Source organism: Pantherophis guttatus, chromosome 3, assembly GCF_059756535.1.
Source record: "Pantherophis guttatus breed Tessera chromosome 3, ASM5975653v1, whole genome shotgun sequence".
Taxonomy (NCBI): domain Eukaryota; kingdom Metazoa; phylum Chordata; class Lepidosauria; order Squamata; family Colubridae; genus Pantherophis; species Pantherophis guttatus.
In genome coordinates, this window is record NC_142065.1 from 11,701,382 (window position 1) to 11,722,232 (window position 20,851).

At 44.0% G+C, this 20,851-nt stretch overlaps 1 protein-coding gene across 2 annotated transcripts in view; it reads left to right on the forward strand.

Moving 5' to 3' along the window:
• Window positions 1-20,851, forward strand: part of LAMA5 (laminin subunit alpha 5) — a 236,639-nt gene that overhangs the window by 204,991 nt on the left and 10,797 nt on the right. For both annotated transcript variants that reach the window (XM_087889038.1, XM_087889037.1), the window contains exons 61-74: window positions 16-195; window positions 1,508-1,644; window positions 2,802-2,955; window positions 4,926-5,059; window positions 5,775-5,937; window positions 6,556-6,687; window positions 9,290-9,441; window positions 9,767-9,899; window positions 13,727-13,867; window positions 15,900-16,030; window positions 16,120-16,287; window positions 17,067-17,199; window positions 18,981-19,120; window positions 20,332-20,521. In XM_087889038.1, coding sequence (XP_087745164.1) covers window positions 16-195; window positions 1,508-1,644; window positions 2,802-2,955; window positions 4,926-5,059; window positions 5,775-5,937; window positions 6,556-6,687; window positions 9,290-9,441; window positions 9,767-9,899; window positions 13,727-13,867; window positions 15,900-16,030; window positions 16,120-16,287; window positions 17,067-17,199; window positions 18,981-19,120; window positions 20,332-20,521 — 2,088 coding nt within the window. The remainder of the gene's footprint in view (window positions 1-15; window positions 196-1,507; window positions 1,645-2,801; window positions 2,956-4,925; window positions 5,060-5,774; window positions 5,938-6,555; window positions 6,688-9,289; window positions 9,442-9,766; window positions 9,900-13,726; window positions 13,868-15,899; window positions 16,031-16,119; window positions 16,288-17,066; window positions 17,200-18,980; window positions 19,121-20,331; window positions 20,522-20,851) is intronic.

The following is a 20,851-nucleotide window of genomic DNA, read 5'->3' on the forward strand; positions in this document are numbered from 1 at the left end:
TCTTTTGGCTCCTAGATTAAAGTTCCGGTGAAGTTTAACGGCACTTCCGGTGTGCAAATCCGGACTCCTAGCAATCTGCAGGATTTGGCTGCCTACACATCCCTCAAATTCTACATTCAGAACCCGGACTCCAAAAAGAGAGACCAACCACAGGATGAGTCTACACGCTTCGTGTTGTACCTGGGACAAAAGGATGTAAGTTCTCAAGAAAGAAATCAAGAACCTGGAAAAATCAACCCAGTGGGTTTGGGGTAGAAAGTATAAGGATAATTTGTTTTTCATGTGTGTTTCAGAATGTTGGCATTACTATGCAGTTGTTATTCAATACGACTGATATTCACTGTTGGTGTAATATAGATTTAGCTCTGTTTTGGTTCCTCTTCTTTGCCCCAATATCTTTGATTATTGTTTCTTCCTCAGATTTTGCACTTTGCAAAACGTTACTTAAAGTTTAGTTTAACCAGAGCAATGTTAAAATACAAGCGTGGTTTGCTTCTGCTGTTTTCTGCTTTTGAAGACTCGTTTCTTGGCTTTATTGTTAGTTAGCTAATTATTTTGTCTACTGTATGTGTTTATTTTCTGGATGTTTTTATCGTTATTTTATTGTTTTAATAGTTTTACGTTTTTGAATTATCAGCCATCCAGAATCCCTTGGTTGAGTTTGACGCCTATAGAAATTGAATGAAAGAATAAATAATTAAATCTTTTTGTTGTTGGTAATTGCGAAGTTGTGTCCAACTCATTGCGACCCCATGGGCCTTCCTGCCCTCTACCATCCTCTGGAGTCCATTTAAGCTCACGCCTACTGCTTCAGTGACTCCATCCAGCCACCTCATTCTCTGCCGTTCCCTTCTTCTTTTGCCCTCAATCTTTCCCAGCATTAGGCTCTTCTCCAATGAGTCCTTCCTTCTCATTAGGTGAATTAAACCTAAGATAGCATAAACAACAGATAGGAAGAGTTGCAACTTCTCACAAGCAATATAACAACAACAACCAAAAAAAAAAAAAAACAGGCTCATACACACTATCTGGGCCCCAGGTTGGATGGCCAAACCAAGTTCACTCTTTTCTCTTTTTTTTATTTAAAAAGTTTTACAAATACATTTTCTCCCCAATTTCCCCCCCCAGACCCTCCCTGACCCTCCCTAGCCCTCCCCTCCCCACATGACTTCCTCAAAATATAATCCAAATCAAAATCACATTTTATAAAACTTGAACCCCTCCACCCCCTGTATATTATTCAAATCTTCATTAAATTCAATTATTCTATCCCTATATAATACATTCAGTTAAAAGCTATCTGATATTTCCTAGTTTGATATTTATTCTGCACGTAATCTATCCACTTTTTCCACTCCCATACATAAGTCTCTTGAGTCCGATCTTTTAGATATACTGAGATCTTCGCCATTTCTGCAAAACTGGCCATCTTCATAATCCATTCTTCAATAGTAGGCATAACATCATTTTTCTAACCAAATTCACTCTTGTTCTTTGTATTTTCCAGGCCACTGGGGACTACATGGGCCTCATCCTTAAAGACCACAAAGTGGAATGGATCTACAAACTAGGAGATGATGAACCGGCACATTTGACGGTCGATGAAGAAATTGGAGAACAGTTTGCTGCTGTCAGCATCAACAGGTATGGAGGAACGAAGCAGGGGGGGAAAAAAACAGGCTTCAAAAATCGGTGTTCCGTAGTGGATCCATGGATGAGAGTTTCTGAGGTAAAATTGCTCTCTACAGTCACTGCAGGTAGTTCTCAACCTACGACCACAATTGAGCCCCAAATTGGCTGTTGCTAAGCGAGACAATTGTTCAGTGAGTTTTGCCTCAGTTTACAACCTTGTCACTGTTGTTAAGTGATTCATTGCAGTTGTTCAGTTAGTAACATGGTTAACTGAATCTAACCATCTACCATGAGTTTGCTGGTCAGAAGGTCGCAAAAGGGGATCTCGTGACCCGGGGACACTGCAATCGTCATAAATGTGAGGATAGTTGCCAAGTGTTGCCAAATTTTAATCACATGACCATGGGGATGCTGCAATGGTTGTAAGTGTGAAAAACGGTCATAAGTCGCTTTTTTCAGCTCCGTTGTAACTTCAAACAGTCACTAAACGAACTGTTGCAATTCAAGGACTTACCTGTACTGCTTGGTAGAAGAGAGAAAATAGCTTTGAAGGTTGAAGTCATCTTCTCCCTTGCTCTTAAAGTGCTTTCTGCTTAGGCCTTGTCAAAGGGAGTTCTCTTTGGGCTGGGTTTTGTCTTTTTTAGGGACACGGTGGCTCAGTGGCTAAGACACTGAGCTTCTCGATCGAAAGGTCGGTAGTTCAGTAGTTCGAATCCCTAGTGCCGCGTAATAGGGTGAGCTCCCGTTACTTGTCTCTGCCAACCTAGCACTTCAAAAGCACATAAAAATGCAAGTAGAAAAATAGGGACCATCTTTGGTGGAAAGGTAACAGCGTTCCATGCGCCTTTGGCATTTAGTCATGCCAGCCACATGACCACGGAGACGTCTTCGGACACCGCTGGCTCTTTGGCTTTGAAACGGAGATGAGCACCACCCCCTAGAGTCGGGAACAACTAGCACATATGTGCGAGGGGAGCCTTTACCTTTACCTTGTGTTCTTTTCCTTGCGCCATGGGCTTTGTCGACTTTCTGCTGCATTTCTGTTTATGTTTTTATTTGGTTCCAATTATATATTTTTTTATTTTCATGGGCGTTCTTGAATGCCGTTTCCTGGCAGAGGGATAGGAGAGACAGCCTAGAAATTAGCAAAATGTCTTCCTGGTTTGTAGGATCTTGCAGTACGGATACATGTCTGTGACAGTGGAGAAGCAAACCTTGCATGAGACCAAGGGGGACAGTGTTGCCAAAGGAGAACATGGACTCTTCAACTTCAAGCCCCATAACACCGTTTTGTACGTGGGTGGCTACCCTTCCAGCTTCACGGTGAGTTCGGCTGAGTAGACTGCTTGTGTTGGACAAGGGGGATTTTTAGAATCAGGTTGCATAAACTTGTAGTAGAAAGTGGTGACTTAATGGTTAGCCCTTTTCGCTGCCTTAACAATTATGAAGTTCTTTCACACCTATGATTGTGTTTGTTTGTTTAATTTGTTTTCTGCCTTTATCATTTTTACCAATAACTCAAGGCAAACATATCCAACATATCTTCCTCCTCCTATTTTCCCCACAACAACAACTCTGTGAGGTGTGTTTAGGCTGGGTGGGGGGAGGGATTGACTCCAAAGTCACTCACCCAGCTTTCATGCCTCAGGCAGGTCTCAAACTCACAGTCTCCTGGTGATTGGCCCCAAAATCACCCAGCTGGCTTTCATTCCTAAGGCGGGACTAGAACTCAAAGACTCCTGACGATTGGCTCAAAGTCACCCAGATGGCTTTCATTCCTAAGGCGGGACTAGAACTCAAAGACTCCTTGTGATTGGCCCCAAAGTCATCCACTTGACTTCCATTCCTAAGGCGGGACTAGAATTCAGAGACTCCTGGCGATTGGCTCAAAGTCATCCAGATGGCTTTCATTCCTAAGGCAAGACTGGAACTCAAAGACTCCTGGTGATTGGCCCCAAAGTCACCCACCTGACTTCCATTCCTAAGGCGGGACTAGAATTCAGAGACCCTCTGGCAATTGGCTCAAAGTCACCCAGATGGCTTTCATTCCTAAGGTGGGACTAGAACTCAAAGGTTACTGATGATTGGCCCCAAAGTCACCCATCAGATTTTCATTCCTAAAGGGGGACTAGAACTCAAAGGCACCTGGTGATTGGCCCCACCCGACTTTCATTACTAGGACGGGACTAGAACTCAGAGACTCTTGGTGATTGGCTCAAAGTCACCCGGATGGCTTTCATGCCTAAGGTGGGACTTGAATTCAAGGTCTCCTGATTTCTAGCCTGGTGCTTTAACCACTAGATCAAACTGGCTTTATGTTCTCTATACAAAACCTATAACTATTTTAAGTAAGCTAAGGGCAGGGGTGAAATCCAGCAGGTTCTAACAGGTTCTGGAGAACCGGTAGCGGAAATTTTGAGTAGTTCAGAGAACTGGCAAATACCACCTCTGGCTGGCCCCAGAGTGGGGTGGGAATGGAGATTTTGCAATATACTTCCCTCAGGAGGGGAGGGAATGGAGATTTTGCAGTATCCTTCCCCTGGAGTGGGGTGGGAATGGAGATTTTGTAGTATCCTCCTGCCACGCCCATCAAGCCACGTCCACCGAACCGGTAGGGAAAAAATTTTGGATTTCACCCCTGGCTAAGAGTTTTACAAGGAACGTCAACTGGCAATTAATTATATGCCTAAAGTCACTTTTCCCTGGAAAATCCACATTCAAGGAGGTTGGTAAGCGGAGACAGTCTTCTGTTACTATCAAGCAAGGTTGTCAGACTTGCTCCAACTTGGTTCTCTAGGCAAGAAAGACCCTCGATTCCATTTGGATCAAAAGGTATACTTTACTAAAAGCCAAGTGGAAGACAGTATAGAGAAGCCGGAACTGAAGTTCGCACGCCCAAGTTTCCCGTTTAACTTCCTCCCTCTATATCCTCCCCTCTGCTGGTCCCTTATTGTCCAATTATATTTGAATAAATAGTTTTGGGAACAATCTCTTCAACAGCGGGCTGGTTGGTAAGCCATTGCATTCCATTCCCAGTCCTTTTGACCTTGAGATGACGCCCGGCTCCTTCCACTCATAGTTCGTGGCAGACTGGCAGCTAGCGAATACGAAGCTCAAGCATATGATGGCAGTTCTGACAAAGGTTGGGATTTCAAAGGCAAGACAGTTAGGTAACTGAAGCAGGAAGCAAGAAGCTATAGATGGAACCAACTTGCAACCAGATGGGAGTGTTTATTTCTGCTGAGAAAATGAAACACAAGATTCAGCAAATGGATTATTTTTTCCCCCAACAGCCTCCTCTACCTCTGCGCTATCCTAACTACCGAGGCTGTATAGAGATGGATTCTCTGAATGAAGAGGTGATAAGCTTGTACAATTTCCAGCGCACCTTCCATCTCGACACCACTGCGGAGAGGCCTTGCACAAGGTAAGCTTGGTGACGATACGTTCAAGAACCTTCCTCCCTGGGAGAAAATGGGCACGGTGGTACAGGTAGTCCTCAACTTAACGACCACAGTTTGGACAAAATATTTCCCGTTGCTAAGCAAGGAAGTTGTTAGGTGAGTCGCACACAATTTTAGAACCTTTTGAGGAGCAAATCACTGCCGTCGTGAAGCGAATCTGACTTTGCTTGTCGGAAGCTGGCTGAGAAAGTCACACATGGCGATCAAATGACCCAGAATGTCGCAACCATCGTAAACACATGCCAGTTGCCAAGTGCCCAATTTTTGATCAGGTGACCATAAGGATGCTGCAATGATTTTTAAGGGCAAGAACTAGTTGCAGATCATTTTTTCTCCCAGTGCCATTGTAACTTCAAGCGGTCACTAAATGCATGGTTGTAAGTGGAGGAGTACTTGTATGTAATTTGATTTGCTGATGTCCTGCCTAGAGACAGGAAGATTCCATCAAGCTAAGCTATCAACAATGTTCCTTCCTCAAAATACAACTAATCTATCTATCATCCATCTATCTATCTATCTATCTATCTATCTATCTATCTATCTATCTATCTATCTATCTATCTATCTATCTATCTATCTATCTATCTATCTATCTTTAAATCTCCAAATTTTTAATTTCTAGAATACAGCTGTGTAGATTGGGCATATCACTCATCCACTCTTTCCTTCTTCTCAAAGATCTAAATCAACGGGCGATCCCTGGCTGACCGATGGCTCCTATTTTGACGGGACTGGATACGCGGAAATCACCTTTGAGAGCCAGCAGGGATCGATCAAACGCTTTGAGCAGGAGATGCGGTTGGTGTCCTACCACGGGATCATTTTCTTCTTGAAACATCAGGCAGGTGTCCCTTGGATTGGTCATACTTGATAACCTGGCAAGGATCCAGGTTGCTTGGTCCAAGTCCCTTCTTGGTACGTTAGTGGCGTTAGAAAGAAGACATGTCACAAAGACATCTCAGGTGGATCGGAGGAAGCAAATGTAGGACAATATGTCCTCGTTTTCCCGTGCTTTTTCCCAGATTAAAGCAGCGCTATATACCGTAGATGGGTGCAATAGCTCAGCAGTTAAAGATGCTGAGCTTGTCAGCTGAAAAGCTGAAAGCCCAGGTTCGAGACCCGAGCTCTGCAGAACTGGGTGAGCTCCCATTCCTTGCTCCAGCTCCTCCCCACCTAGCAGTTCGAAAGCATGCAAACGGGAGTAGATAAATAGGTACCACTTTGGTGGGCAGGTAACAGCATTCCGTGTGCCTTTGAGGTATAGCCATGCTGGCCACATGACCACAGCAATTGTTTTTGGACATCGCTGGCTCCCTCAGCCAAGAAACAGACATGAGCACCGTGTCCTAGAGTTCAGGAATAGAGACTAACAGGGAAACCTTTACTTTTTATATAGAGTAGAGTGTTGACTTTTAGACCCCAAAACCTGAAAGTGATTTTGTCCTTTTTCCTCCCGCAGAATCAGCTGCTGTGTTTGGCTGTTCGAGACGGAAAGCTGGTGCTGTATTACGACTTCGGTGGAGGCCTGAACATGGCGCCCCCTTCAAGGGATCAGGCCACCCTGATAGTCAGCAACAACGCAAACAAAGCGGTAATGACGGAACTCTCTTTTTCAATTTTGCATCCTGAGGCAGAAGTACGTTCTTTTATTCTTTCCATGCGTTAGGGCAGCAGTCACCAACTGGTCCAGGAGAAAATTTTGGTGGTCCGCAGAAAAATTGTTTGCATTTTTTATATTTATATTATATTTATATTTTATATTGCACTAAATCAGGGGTCCTCAAACTACGGCCCCTGGGCCAGATACATGCAATGAATGTTTGTGTTGCTGCAGAGAGTCTCCCCCCTTTGGGGTTTTTTTGTAGGGGTCAGAGGGGGGGGGGGAGAAATTCCGACTTTGGGTTTGCTTCAACCTCCTGGTGCGGGGCTTTGGGTGAAGGCTGGAGGGAAGTGCCGCTGGTGGCAAAGAGCTGGAGAGCCTTGTTCCAGAGGGACTGCCTCATGGCCTGGAACTGATTGACTATCTCAGCCTGCTGAGCCTCCAGGCACCAGTACCTGGCCTTGTACTCCCACAGGTCTTCCCTCTGCTGAGCCTCCTTCTCCGTCAGATCCAATTTGAACTGATCCAGTTGTTTTGTCAACTCTTTCTTATGGTGGCTGCTTAGCTCCAACAATTGTTTCCTGTAAGGAGCCTAAGGAGCCCGGGCGGGGAGGCGAGGAGTGGCTGGGAGGGGAGGGGTGAGGAGAGGAGAGGAGAGGTCGGCAAGGCGCCCCTCAATGTGAGTGACATCGAGTGACATGCCCACCCATTCACATGCCCACCTAACCACACCCACCCAGCCAGTCATTAAGCAGATCACATTAGTGGTCCGCAGGATTTAAAATTATGAATTTAGTGGTTCCTGAGGTCCGAAAGGTTGGTGAACCCTGCATTAGGGGGTTTCAGATTTCAATGGCCACAGAATGGCTGTGACTGTCTTCAAATTAAAGGTAGTCCTCGACTTACAAAAATTTGCTTAGGGACCATTTGAAGTTAAAATGTGACTTATGACCAGTCCTTTCACTTAACAACCACTGCAACATTCCCAGGTTCACGTGATCAAAATTAAGTCACTTGGCAAACGGCATATACAGGTAATCCTCTAGTTACGACAGTTCAGTTAGTGACCATTCGATGTTACGCAATAACTCCCCCCCCACCCCCCAAGTGTTTACGACAAAGTCCCGAAGTTACAAAAGATGCAGCAGCACTGCAACACTTGCCCTTATTGGCCTATAGTTAATGGGGGAAGTTGGATTTGCTTAAGGATTACATGATTCACTTAGCAACTGTAGTGATTCACTTAACATCCGTGGCAAAAAAAAAAAAAAAAGAAGCCGTAAAATTGGGTGCAGCTCAATTGGCAACCACCTTTCTTAGCAATGGAAATTTGGTTTTAATTGAGGTCGTAAGTCGAGGACTTCCTGTATCCAGGACCAACCCACTGAATCGAGCTTTGGAGAATAGGTTGACCCCCCTCTTCTTTGTGTCAGCCCCTTAGATATTGGAAGACTGCTATCATGTCACCCCCAGTTCTTATTTTCATCAAACTAGCCTTGATAGTACAGTGGTCTACGCACCCTGTTATTAACACAGCTGCCTGCAATTTACTGCTGGTTCGAATCTCTCCAAGGCTCAAGGTTGACTCAGCCTTCCATTCTTTCTAAGGTAGGTGAAATAAGGACCCAGTTTGTGGGGGCAATAAGCTGACTTTGTATAAATATATAAAAGTATGAAGGCTATTGCTTAACGCATTGTAAGTCACCCTGAGTCTCCGGAGAAGGGCGGCATATAAATCAAATTAAAAAAAAAACAAAACCTAGACATCCCCAGCAACTGTCCTTTATATGTTTTACCCCCCAGTTCCCTAATTATCATAAAAGAAGACCTTACCTGGGGCATCCACATTGCAGCACTGGTCAAAAGGGCCCAGCAAAGATTATACTACCTGAGACTTTTCAGGAAACAACAACTGAATGAAAAACCGCTGGTGACCTTCTACCGTTGCACTATAGAGAGTATCTTAATTTACTACACCTGTGTATGGTTTGCCGATTACACAGTGGCAGATAGGACAGCACTCCAGAGGGTGAACATCATTGCCCAGAGGATCATTGGTTGCCCTCTCCCCTCTTTGGAAGAGCTTTAGAGCTCCCGCTGCCTTAAGAAAGTTCAAAACGTTCTTAAAGATCCATCTCATCCTGGATCTCACCCTTTATTTGAACTATTACCATCTGGCAGACGGTACAGGACAATAAAAACAAGGACAAATAGGCTGAAAAACAGCTTCTATCCCAGAGCAGTAACTATGTTGAATTCTACTGTATAGTGCAATATTAATGCAGTATCAGGGGTTTTCAGGTCAATTGTGTAGAATGTGAAGGGTGTGTGTTTTCGTTTTATTTTTTTAATAGAGTTTTCTCGTGTATGACGTACATTGAAGATGGCATTCGATTTCGTTGTACGAGGTGCAATGACAATAAAGTAAACTTAAACTTATCTTGGTTGCTCTTCTCCGCACTCTCTTCTAGAGTGCGGTGGTCTCCTTAGTTTAGGTAGGAGACACTTTGAGAAGAATGCCCGAATCTTGGGTGAAACCGCCTCTTTTGTGAGCGAGCAGTTCAATGGACATTTCTGCTTGGTCTAATTCCAGATCCAGCTGTTTCTCCTGAAAATGGGTTCCAAGGATCGCGTTTTGGTCCGTCTGGAGCAATCGACTGTCTTCATGATTGAACAAGAAAACGTTTTGCATGGGGCCACCTCTTATTATTTAGGGGGGGTGCCCACTGTCGTCTTGCCCGAAAAGTAAGATTTTCTCGTATTCATGATTGCAGGTGGAACTTTGTTTCCTTTGTGTCTACAGTTTTTATTATGATGTAATGTGTCTAGGGTCAGCCGGGGGTCAGGAGTTCTTTAAATTGGTCTTTCCATTTCCATTTTCATTCTGCTTTGGCGGCTGGGATTTATGGAAAAGGAACATTTGTGGGTAGTTTGGTTCCTTCTGCTCCTTAATCCACCCATCTGCCCAAATCCTCTCTACCTACGTGCTTTCTGATTCCCCTCCCAAGTTCTAAAGATGTTGAGTCTTTTAAAAACACATATCCTTTGCTCAACCTCACATGTTTTTCAGACTGAAGAAAATATTCCCCAAAGGAGGCTCCATCAGAGGTTGCATGAAAGGACTGAAAGCTCTGGGCAAATACGTGGACTTAAAACGCATGAACACCACCGGAGTGAGTTACGGCTGCACCTTGGACCTCCTGGTAAGAAGATGTATTTATGGACCTCTTTATTGTAGCTGTTGTGGCCCGCCGGCAGCCAGCAGAGCCGGGTAGCAGAGCTGGACAGTGAGGAGGTTGGGGAGGAACATGGGCCAGTCCTGGGGGCTGGAGAAAGCTCGGACAAGGGCTCTGCGTTGGAGGCAAAGAGGGAAGTAGACAGCAGTGAGGCAGAGGAACAGCTGGAGCCCAGTCCCAGTGTGCGCATGCACAGAGCTGCCAGAAGACAAGAACAACTCAGAAAGCAGGGTCGACTTGGCAGTAAAGCCACACCTTGGAGATCATTGGCCCCTCCCATAGGAAACAAAAGAGGAGCGAACGGGGAGGGGGCTTTTGCAGGAAACAATTCGTTCTGTGACTCTGTGCCAAGTTTTGCCTTGTACTGCATTTGGAAACAAGTTACGTGGCAGCTTGCCAAGCGAGATAAGGTCGGTGTTGATAACTATTCCTTTGAAAAACTGTTTGGACAAGCCTTGCTGACTGTGAATGAAAGAAATTCACAGTCAAGTAAATAAAAGACGTTTTGCTGGGACCAAGACTCTGCTTCCTACTTATAAAGGGAGCCTCAGTCAGAACAGTAGCGCACAGCTTTGGGAAAAGCCAGCTTTGTTAGGACAGGTAGACCTCTACTTCCGACCGTAATGGAGCCTGCCCATCACAGTTATCAGTTGGTAAGGTCGTTCAGCGAGGCTCCCACGTGATCGCCTCGCTGAACGACCACTCTCCTGGCCATCCGAGGTGCGGTCTCTAAACAAACAGAGCAGAAGAGCTGCCTGCTGAAAGAGGACAGGCAGTTGTGTTCTGTCATAGGACTGGCACGCTGGGTCGGAGAAAGAAAGCACAGATTTTAATGATCTGAGCTTCATTTCAAGCTTGAATTTCTCCACTACAGTGCACTGGATCCCCTCTCGTTTATATGCTAGAAAGTTATACTTTCTTTTTTTTTTTAATGTCAATTTATTGTTTTATCATAGAAAATAAAGTATAAAATAGTCAAACAAACAAAATGAAACAAAAGAAAAACATACGTTCAACCCTAACAACAACAAAAGTGTATAAAAAAGGAGGAAAAAATGGTCAATTAAACATTTAACATGTAGGATCCACCCTGGCTGGATGTTGAAAGAAAAAAAGGAGTAAATTCTGCTTATAGAGAGATGATGGATGGATGGATGGATGGATGGATGGATGGATGGATATTTATTTATTTTTTATTTTTTATTTTTTATTTTTTATTTTTTATTTTTTATTTATTTGATTTTTTTATACCGCCCTTCTCCAACAGGACTCAGGGCAGTGAACAGCCGAGATAAAACATAACCGATAAAATTTTAAAAACAGTTTAAAAGACATTAAATAATTTCGGCCCACAATTTAAAACAACCCAGTTAAAACCAATTTCAAATTAAAACCGAAAGGATGGGATCAAGCCAGCCCGGCTAGATGAAATAAATGAGTTTTCAGGGCCTGACGAAAAGTCCAGAGGTCTGGTATCGTGCGTATCTCTGGGGGGAGGTTGTTCCAGAGGGTGGGCGCCATCACAGAGAAGGCTCTCCCCCTGGGGGTCACCAGCCAACATTGTCTGGCCGACGGCACCCTGAGGAGGCCCTCTCTGTGCGAGCGTACTGGCCGGTGGGAGGCTATTGGTGGCAGAAGGCGGTCTCGTAAATACCCCGGCCCTAAGCCATGGAGTGCTTTAAAGGTGATCACCAACACCTTGAAGCGCACCCGGAAGACCACCGGAAGCCAGTGCAGCTCGCGCAGGAGAGGTGTCACATGGGAGCGCACCGTCACTCCCATAATCCCCCACGCAGCCGCATTCTGGACCAACTGGAGCCTTTGAGTGCACCCCAAGGGGAGCCCCATGTAGAGAGCATTGCAGTAGTCCAGGCAGGAAGTGACGGGTGCCTGAGTGACCGTGCGTAGGGAGTCCCGATCCAGAAAGGGACGCAACTGGCATATCAGGGGAAGATAGATAGATAGATAGATAGATAGATAGATAGATAGATAGATAGATAGATAGATAGATAGATAGATATGAAGAAAGAAGAAAAAGCAGTCAACAGGTTAAACTAATCATTACACTCATCTTCAAATCCCTCTATTAACCATCTGTTATTGTATTTAGCGGGTAGAAAGTCCACAAACGGTTTCCAGTCTCTTATAAAGCTGTCTAGTCCATTATCTCTAATCAAAGCAGTTAATTTCGTCATCTCTGCTCATTCAGCCAATTTCAAAAAAACAGATAACTTTCCAACCAGTGGAGGGCAGGGGAATGTGCGTTCTGTGCCAGAGGTAGGAAGCAACTTGGGATCTTCCCTCTGGATTTTTTGAGGAAGCTGGCAGGGAAGATTGCAAATGGTGACCACATGATCGCGGGGGAAATTGGCCACCCCAGTGTAAGTGCGAACGGGTTGCCAGGAACCCAGATCAAAATCATGTGACCGTGGGAAACCCATGTAACTTTGAACACCAGTCGTAAGTCCCATCATTCAGCTCCATCATAGTTTTGAATGCTCTCTGAACAAATGGTCATGAGTCAAGGATTACTATCTGTATTCAATATTTAAGCACTGACAGTTTTTTCTCTGGAGGTAAAGCAGTAATCTGACTCCCTACTCCAATTGAAGCTTCTCCTGTAACAATAAAAACTTGAGATAGAACATAAGAATAATAGGGTTGGAAGCGACCTTAGAGGTCTTCTAGCTCAACCCCTGCTCAAGCAGGAGATCCTATACCAGTGATGGCTAACCTTTTTGCCATCATGTGCCAAAAGCGGGGGGAGTGCAGGGAGGTCGCACACGTACGTGCCCACACCCATAATTCTATGCGCCTCACCCCTGTGCATGTGTGTGCAACTCCTCCGCGCTTCCCCCGCTTTTTGCACGTGATGGCACGGTGGGCCCAGTAGGCCCATTTTTCACCCTCTCCAGGCTCTAGAGCCTTTCTAGGAGCCTGGGGAGGGCAAAAACGGCCTTCCCCACTCCCCCGGAGGCTCTCTGGAGGCCAGAAACAGCCTGTTTGTTGACTTTTCCAGTGGGCCCAGAAAGCCCGAAAATCAGCTGGAGCTGAGCTCGCGTGCCCATCAATATGGTTCCGTGTGCCACCTGTGGCATACGTGCCATAGGTTCGCCATCACGGTCCTATACCATACCAAACAAATGGTTGTCAGTCTCTTCTACTACCAGCATCCAGATACTATCTGTGCTTGGCCTATTGCAGGGGTCTGCAACCTTAAACACTCAGAGAGTCATTTGAACCAGTTTCCCACAGAAAAAAAAAAACACCAGGAGCCACAAAAACCCTTCCCATGCCTGACTATTTCTTGAGCAGCCACAAAACTAGCATATGTAGTTGAATTAAACGTTCTGTTTTCTTCTGAAACTTTTCTTTTCTTGGATTTATCCATGGTTGGCTTACCGGGGGTTGAAAAGCTCAATAAATTGCGTGCCGGCGGGTGTTGCACATTGGCGGTTGTGACATATATTTTGAGTGACGGGGAGCCACAGCAGAGGAGTGAAAGATCCACATGCGGCTCCAGAGCGTCAGGTTGCTGACGCCTGGCCTATTGCCACCAGGACACTTTTGACTGTTCACAACAATCACTCAGACACCTTCCTTAATGTGTGTAGTTTCATCCACCTCTTAAACTCTATGGTTGTTGCTAATCTTATTTGATGTTGTGGTTCTCCATCCCCACCAGGGTCATGGCATCATTCTGTTCTTTTTGGTAGCCCTGGATTTGTTTGTTTGTTTTTTGTTCGATCTAAGGGTAACCCACTTCAATGGGTGTTGTACCTGTCCTTTTCCAGGTGGCTCGTTCAGTGAAACTTCATGGCTCCGGCTACTTGACTCTCTCGCTGAGGAACGTCCCTCCGTTGCAAGACTTCTACACTGGTTTTAGCTTCCGTACCAGTCAAAGTCGTGGCTTGCTCTATCACCATGATACCAAGGTAGGCTGTTTGGCCCTTGAAGGAATTGCGTCCTAAAATAATAGTCTCCTGAATCTCGTATTGGCCGAACGGTGAGAAATAACTCCTCTAACTCATTGGCATCAGAACTGTAGGAAAAAACAATGTGAAATGCTAGTGCCAATATCTGGGTAACTGGATGTTTTACATTCTTAAGAAGAGAGACAGATGGGGGTTTTTAACTGACATCTGTCTCTCAAGGAGGGAAAGTATACCTTTCCCTTATATTTGTCCAACCTGTGACTCTCTTTACAAGACCCATCAATTTCACTCTTATATTGGTATCTATCTATATCTTCCTATCTCTCTCTCTCTCTCTATCTATGTATTATCTATCAATATCATCTGTATCTTTCTATCCCCATCATATCTCTCTCTCTCTTCTATCTACCTACCTACCTACCTACCTACCTACCTACCTATATATCTATCTATCTATCTATCTATCTATCTATCTATCTATCTATCTATCTATCTATCTATCTATCTATCTATCTATCTATCTATCATCTCTCTCTTCTATCTACAGTATCTATCATCTACCATCCATGTATCATTATCTCTCTATCTCTATCATCTTATCTCTGTTATCTACGTATAGCTTATATTGTCAGCTTTGGAAGCCATATTAGTCCGGAAGCTTCCATGCTGCCACCTTCTCATGTGTGGGAAAGTAGGAGGGGGATTTAGTAGAGGGGTTGTCTGTAGACATAATAGCATTCTTCCTGTCGGTCAAAGTCAGGGCGATCCTGCATCTGGAGAAGGAGTAGTCGGAGTGATGTCTCGAGATGGGACAGATGGTGACTGGAGCATGTGATCGACTGAGGAGTGAGGGGATGGTTTAGGGATTTTTGATTTAACTGAGGGAAAACCGGGACCTCTCAGTTTCAGATTCTGTCTGTCTGTCTGTCTGTCTGTCTGTATCATCTATCTATCTATCTATCTATCTATCTATCTATCTATCTATCTATCTATCATCTATCTATCTATCTATCTATCTATCTATCTATCTATCTATCTATCTATCATCTATCTATCTATCTATATCATCTGTCTGTCTATCTGTCTATCTATCTATCTATCTATCTATCATCTATCTATCTATCTATCATCTATCTATCTATCTATCTATATCATCTATCTATCTGTCTGTCTGTCTATCTAGCTATCCCATCAATCCATCCTTCTATCACCTAAGTGAGATATTCTAAACTGAAAAGATGGTGGCTTCTTTTGCCTTTCCTGGGTGTCTATGAGGGATGTCAATGACATCCTGATCACTTTGAACCACCCTTTAGGCACCTTTGAAGAATCACATATTTTTTTTAAAAAAAAGTTTTTATTTTTATTTCTCATAAACATATTTACATATACAATCATTTATCCACCATTTTTCATTCATCTTATCTTTTAACTTTCATTATTAATTTTTACTTATTTGGGGCTGCTCTTTTACCATTCACCCTTCTTTATTTTGCCACAACCTTTCTTCTTTTCCTCCTCCCCTTCTCTTCCTTCCTCTTTCTCCTCCTACTTTCTTCGTTCTTCCTCTCCTTCTCTTTCCTCCTTCCCCTTCCCTTCCCCCACTCCTCTCTTCTTCCCCTCTTCTAACCTTCTCTCCTACTCCTCTTTCCCCTCCCTTTTCTTCCTTTCCCTTTCTTCCCTCTCTCCTTCTCCTCTCCTCTCTTCTCCCTTCTTCTCTCTCTCTACTCCTTCCCCCTCTCTCTTCTTCTTTCCCTTTTCAGTTCAATCTAGAATGGTATTCGAGCAGCCCTGATTTTCTATTTATCTCTATTCTCATTTCAATTTCTTATTTGATTAATATTTATATCTATTTCATCATTTGTGTACATTTTTATAATAATCTCACTTTTTCCCTATTTTAACTTTTTTATACTTATCACTTTTTTACACTTATCACGTATTTTAATGCCCAGTGAACTGCTTTCAAAGAGTCAAGGTCCTCCAGCAGCAATATGTTTTCCTTTCTCTCTCTCTCTCTCTCTCTCTCTAGGAAGGGAGCTGCCAGGTTTCCTTGCAAGATGGCCGCGTGGCTGTCCATGTCCTGTCCACGCAGCTTACCACCAAGAATGCCTACGCTGACGATGCCAGCCACTACGTAGCTATCTACAGCGATTCTGCAGGGTATACCACGCTTCGGCATTGCATTTTTGTTTTATCCACTCCCCCATCTTGATCTCCCCATCTTGAAATACACAACGTTTTTATTGTAGAGTCCGGATGTATGTAGATGATCAACTTCAGGGATCCACGGCAGGGCTGAATCGGGAGAGGAGACAAAAGCGTGAAGCTGAGTTGGGCGTTTTTCACCTGGGCGGTTTGCCCGACCGCAGCGACATCGGCAACCTTTCAGGCTGCATTAGCAATGTCTTCATCCAGAGGTGAGCCGGTGCTTCAGTCGTGTCCCTTTCGTACCTGTTCTGACCTAGGCTTCCCCAGCAGCACAAAGCCGAGTCCTCATCCCGACAAACCCCTTTTATTTAATTTACAGTGAATTCCTCTCCAGCAAAGTCTTCCTTCTCCCACAGTCTTTCAAGATAGTTCATCATCACCGACCTTTATCAGGCTTGGAGAGTGGCCAGGCCAATATCTTTCAGACGTCGCAATACTTGGCAAGAATGCAGGAATGAACTAATTGTCTCCTGCAAACTCCACTCCCCTTTCGCTCCTCTTTTATTCCCTCTGGGAGGGGCCCTTCATCATCCACCTGTGGCCTTACTCCCAAGTCGACCCTTATTCTTTAGCTGTTCCCTCCGTCTGGCAACTCTGCACATGCACACATTGGGAACAGACTCCAGCTGTTCATCTGCCTCACTGAAGTCTGCCTCCGAAGGCAGCTGATAACTGGCATATGGCCCTGGCACCATCTCTGCCTCCGACACAGAGCCCTCATCAGAGCCTTCCCCAGACTCCAGGACTGGCCCATGTTCCTCCCCAACCTCCTCACTGTCTGAATCTGCTGCCAGATCCGCTGGCGGGCCACAACAATACCTTCCTCCAGCTTCCTTTCCTTCTTCACATATTTAACTATTGGGCTCATTGAGGTGGTTTTGAATTATTGCCGATATTTTTGTACTAGTCAAAAGTCATCTGCTGTGGTTCCCCCCCCACCCACCACTCGCCTGGACAACTGTTAATCTTCTTTTCATTTCTGAACTAGGAGATTGGAAGCTCAGGCAGTTGTGGATCTGCAGCAGAGCACCGAGAGTTTCAATGTGACCTGGAACTGCCCCAGAGATCGCCAACCCCAGCAGATGAGAGCTCCAGAAAAGAAGAGCAGGTGGAAACCGAAGGTGATGGAAATACAAGAGAAGAGAGATTGAACTCTTGGTGGAGCCCTTGGTGGCCCTCTGAGCTTGGTTGTTTCTCTAGAGACATTTCATTGCCCAAACTAGGTAACATCATCAATACTTGAAGCAAAGCAAATCCCATTCTCTTCTAGCACTGATGATGCTACCTAGTTGGGTAATGAAATGTCTGCAGGAAAACGGCTAAGCTCAGAGAGCACCAAGGACCCTGGACTGAGATAGAAAACTTTAAAATCCAAGTTTCATTGTCCTAAGAGCATTTGGCTTGATTTCAGGAATGGAATAATCCACATACCCATTGTGGAAGCTATTATGGAAGATCAAGTTGTACCTTTATCTTCTGCTTTATTTATATCGAACCCAGGACCCCAGGAAATGTCTAGAACAGCAATTCACTTATGCCTGCTGGTGTCTGTCATCATTACATGTTGTCCAAATAACAAATAATGTACTGAGCTCCCTTATTATTTCAGTTGTACCAAAGCAGACAGGTAGTGGTCCTCTGTTTATGACCACAATTGAGCCCAAGATTTCTGTTGTTAAGCAAAGCAGTTGTTCAGTGAATTTTGCCCCATTTTATTGCCCCAGATGTTAAGTGAATCACCACAGTTAGTAGCCCGCTTGTTACGTGAATCTGGCTTCCCCGTTGACTTTGCTTGTCAGAAGGTCGCAAAATGGGATCTCACATGACCCCAAAATAAACACATGCCACTTGCCAAGCACCCAAATTTTGATCACATGATCATGGGGGTGCTGCAGTGTTAATGTGTTGTGAAAACAGTCATAAGTCACATTTTTCACTGTCAGCGTAACTTTGAAGTCACTAAACGAACTGTCGTGACTCACGGATGACCTGCATTTATTCTACCCAATAGTAATAAATCTCTGTGGTTCTTTTTTAATAGCAAGCATATTTAAACATAAAGCAGGCATAGCATTTAGGTATTAGGAGCCCTTGCTCTGATCTACTGTTGGATGTTACCAAGGTGTGAAGTGATTAACAGATTTAATATCTATGGACCCAAAATGTAAAAGTTTAAATCCAAGTCATGTTTCAATGGGAAATCAATCACAATATTTCCTATTACCTATCTCCTTATGACTATAACTTGTATCTTATGATTTATATTGTTTATGATTTAAATTGATTGCTTATTAGTATCCTATGACTATCACTAAGTGTTGTACCTTATGATGTATGATGAATGTATTTTTTTCGATGACTATGATCATGATTTATCACTTGTTGCTTATATGTACACTGAGAGCTTATACACTGGAGACAAATTCCTTGTGTGTCCAATCTCACTTGGCCAATAAAGAATTCTGTTCTGTTCTGTTCTATATTCTGTTCTGTTCTATATTCTGTTCTGTTCAGAGGTGGGATTCACATACTGTAGAAACCGGTTTTCCCAGCACCAGAAATGTGAGCATCCACGCATGTGACGTCAAACAACACTGCAATTCGCGCGCACGGCATCAAAACCACAGAGATATAGGACGGGATTGCACCCAGGCAGTGGGCGACCACCTGCAGGTCGCCACTACCAATTCTCCCGAACTGGTCCGAACCGGCTGAATACCACCTCTGGTTCTATTCTATTCTATTCTATTCTATTCTATTCTATTCTATTCTATTCTATTCATTCTACTCTACTCTACTCTACTCTATTCCTATTGCTATTCCATTTCCATTTCTAATTCCATTTCCATTTCTATTCTATTACCAAATTCTAGACTGTGAATTACAAATTGTGTCTCTGCAGGTACCAAGCAAGACAATGCTGAAAGACACAAATTGCCACCTGCTTAAAGAGCCCAAAGCTATTAAAGATGCCTTCCAGTTTGGTGGATCTCCTGTCAGCCGCTTAGAGTTCAATAAAATACCAGGAATTTTACAAGAAAGGTAAACATTGAAAAGCGAAATGTATTTTTTCTTCTTGCTTGGAAAGTCTTTCTGACTCTGTACTTCAGACTAAAAAATAAATTTAAAAAATAGGGAGGTGAAAAAGCCTAAGGTCCCCGACTTAACAACCACAACTGAACCCAAAAATGTTTTGTTGCTAAGTGTCATGCCCCCCTCGGAGCCTGAATCTGCGGGGGAAGACGAGCTGGGACTTGAGCCAACAGAGATTGAGGGGGCGGCTTTGTTGGCTTCAGAGGAAAATGGGGAAGGTTCTTTCCGGATTAGAACAGTTTGTAGACAGGAAGGAACAGGGGCAGGATAAACATGAGAGACAGAGCTCAGGCAAGGAACAAGGACCATACCCTCCTGATCTGAGAGCACAGAGAGTGGAGAGAAGGCAAGAACAGCCCAGACTGAGCAGGCTACTCGGGAGAAAGGTGCCCCACCCATCTTCACAAGGGACACGTGGAGAATGAGACTTAAGGAGACACTTTGGGGAGGGGCATTTGTCGGGAACAAATACTGAGTTCCTGAAGTGTTGAGTGCCAATGTTTGAACTTTCCAAGAGTCCTTGCATTTTTCTGGCTTTCTGGACTAATTAACTGGATTCTTTGCTTCCTGAACTCTTTGATTTGCCCTGCTGGATTTATTGCTGTGCAGCCTTGGGGTACCCAGTACTGGGCTGGACTATTTGCAGCCAGAGGCTGCTTGAGGTCTGTGTGTGGGTTTGTCATCACTTTGCTCTGGGACTTGCCAGAAACGTGGGGAAATTTGGAGCAATAAGGGGGTGGTTTGAACTGCCAGCTACTTGTGTGATCTCTGTGCCATGCCCCTGGTCATCACACTAAGCTAGGCAGATGTTAAATGAGTTGTGCTTCATTTTACGACCTTTTTTGCCACAGTTGTTAAGCGAATCACTGCAGTTGTTAAGTGAACGGTGTGGTTGTTAAGCAAATCTGGCTTCCTCCATTGGCTTTGCTTGTGGGAAGCCAGCAGATGAGCCAGAGCAATGCAACAAACATAAATACATGCCTGAATTTTGATCATGTGAAAAATAGTTATGCCATTTTTTTTCCAGTACCGTCATAACTTTGAACAGTCATTAAACGAATGGTAATAAGTCAAGGACAACCTATCCTCTATTCGCTGACCTTCTGAACTCCAATCCAGACTTAGGAAAGCTTGAATGACAATCGATGCTTCTTCAACAGGTTTCATTTCTCCATGGAGTTGAGATTGAACTCCTCCAGTGGCCTGCTTTTCTACATGGCTAATGAATCCCTGGGCTCCTTCTTCTCCCTTTTTGTCTCTAATGGACGCTTGGTGCTTTTGGCTGATACCAACGGACATAAACTGAGACTCCGGACCAAAGAAAAGTACCACGACGGCAGATGGCACACGGTAAGGAAAGGGAAAATAGGCACATTTTGTTAATCTCTTCTGAGTCAAATGCCTTAGTTTTTCCCTGGATTAACACTGAGCCAAGAGTGATTTTCCTGAATTAGCATCAGATAGGATATGTCATCGACTCCTTGGCTAGATGGTTGAATGCGGTATAAACTTTCTATTCCTATTCTATTCTATTCTATTCTATTCTATTCTATTCTATTCTATTCTATTCTATTCTATTCTATTCTATTGCATTCTATTGCATTCTATTCTATTCTAATTATTCTATTCTATTATTTTCTATTCTATTCTATTCTATTGCATTCTATTCTATTCTAATTA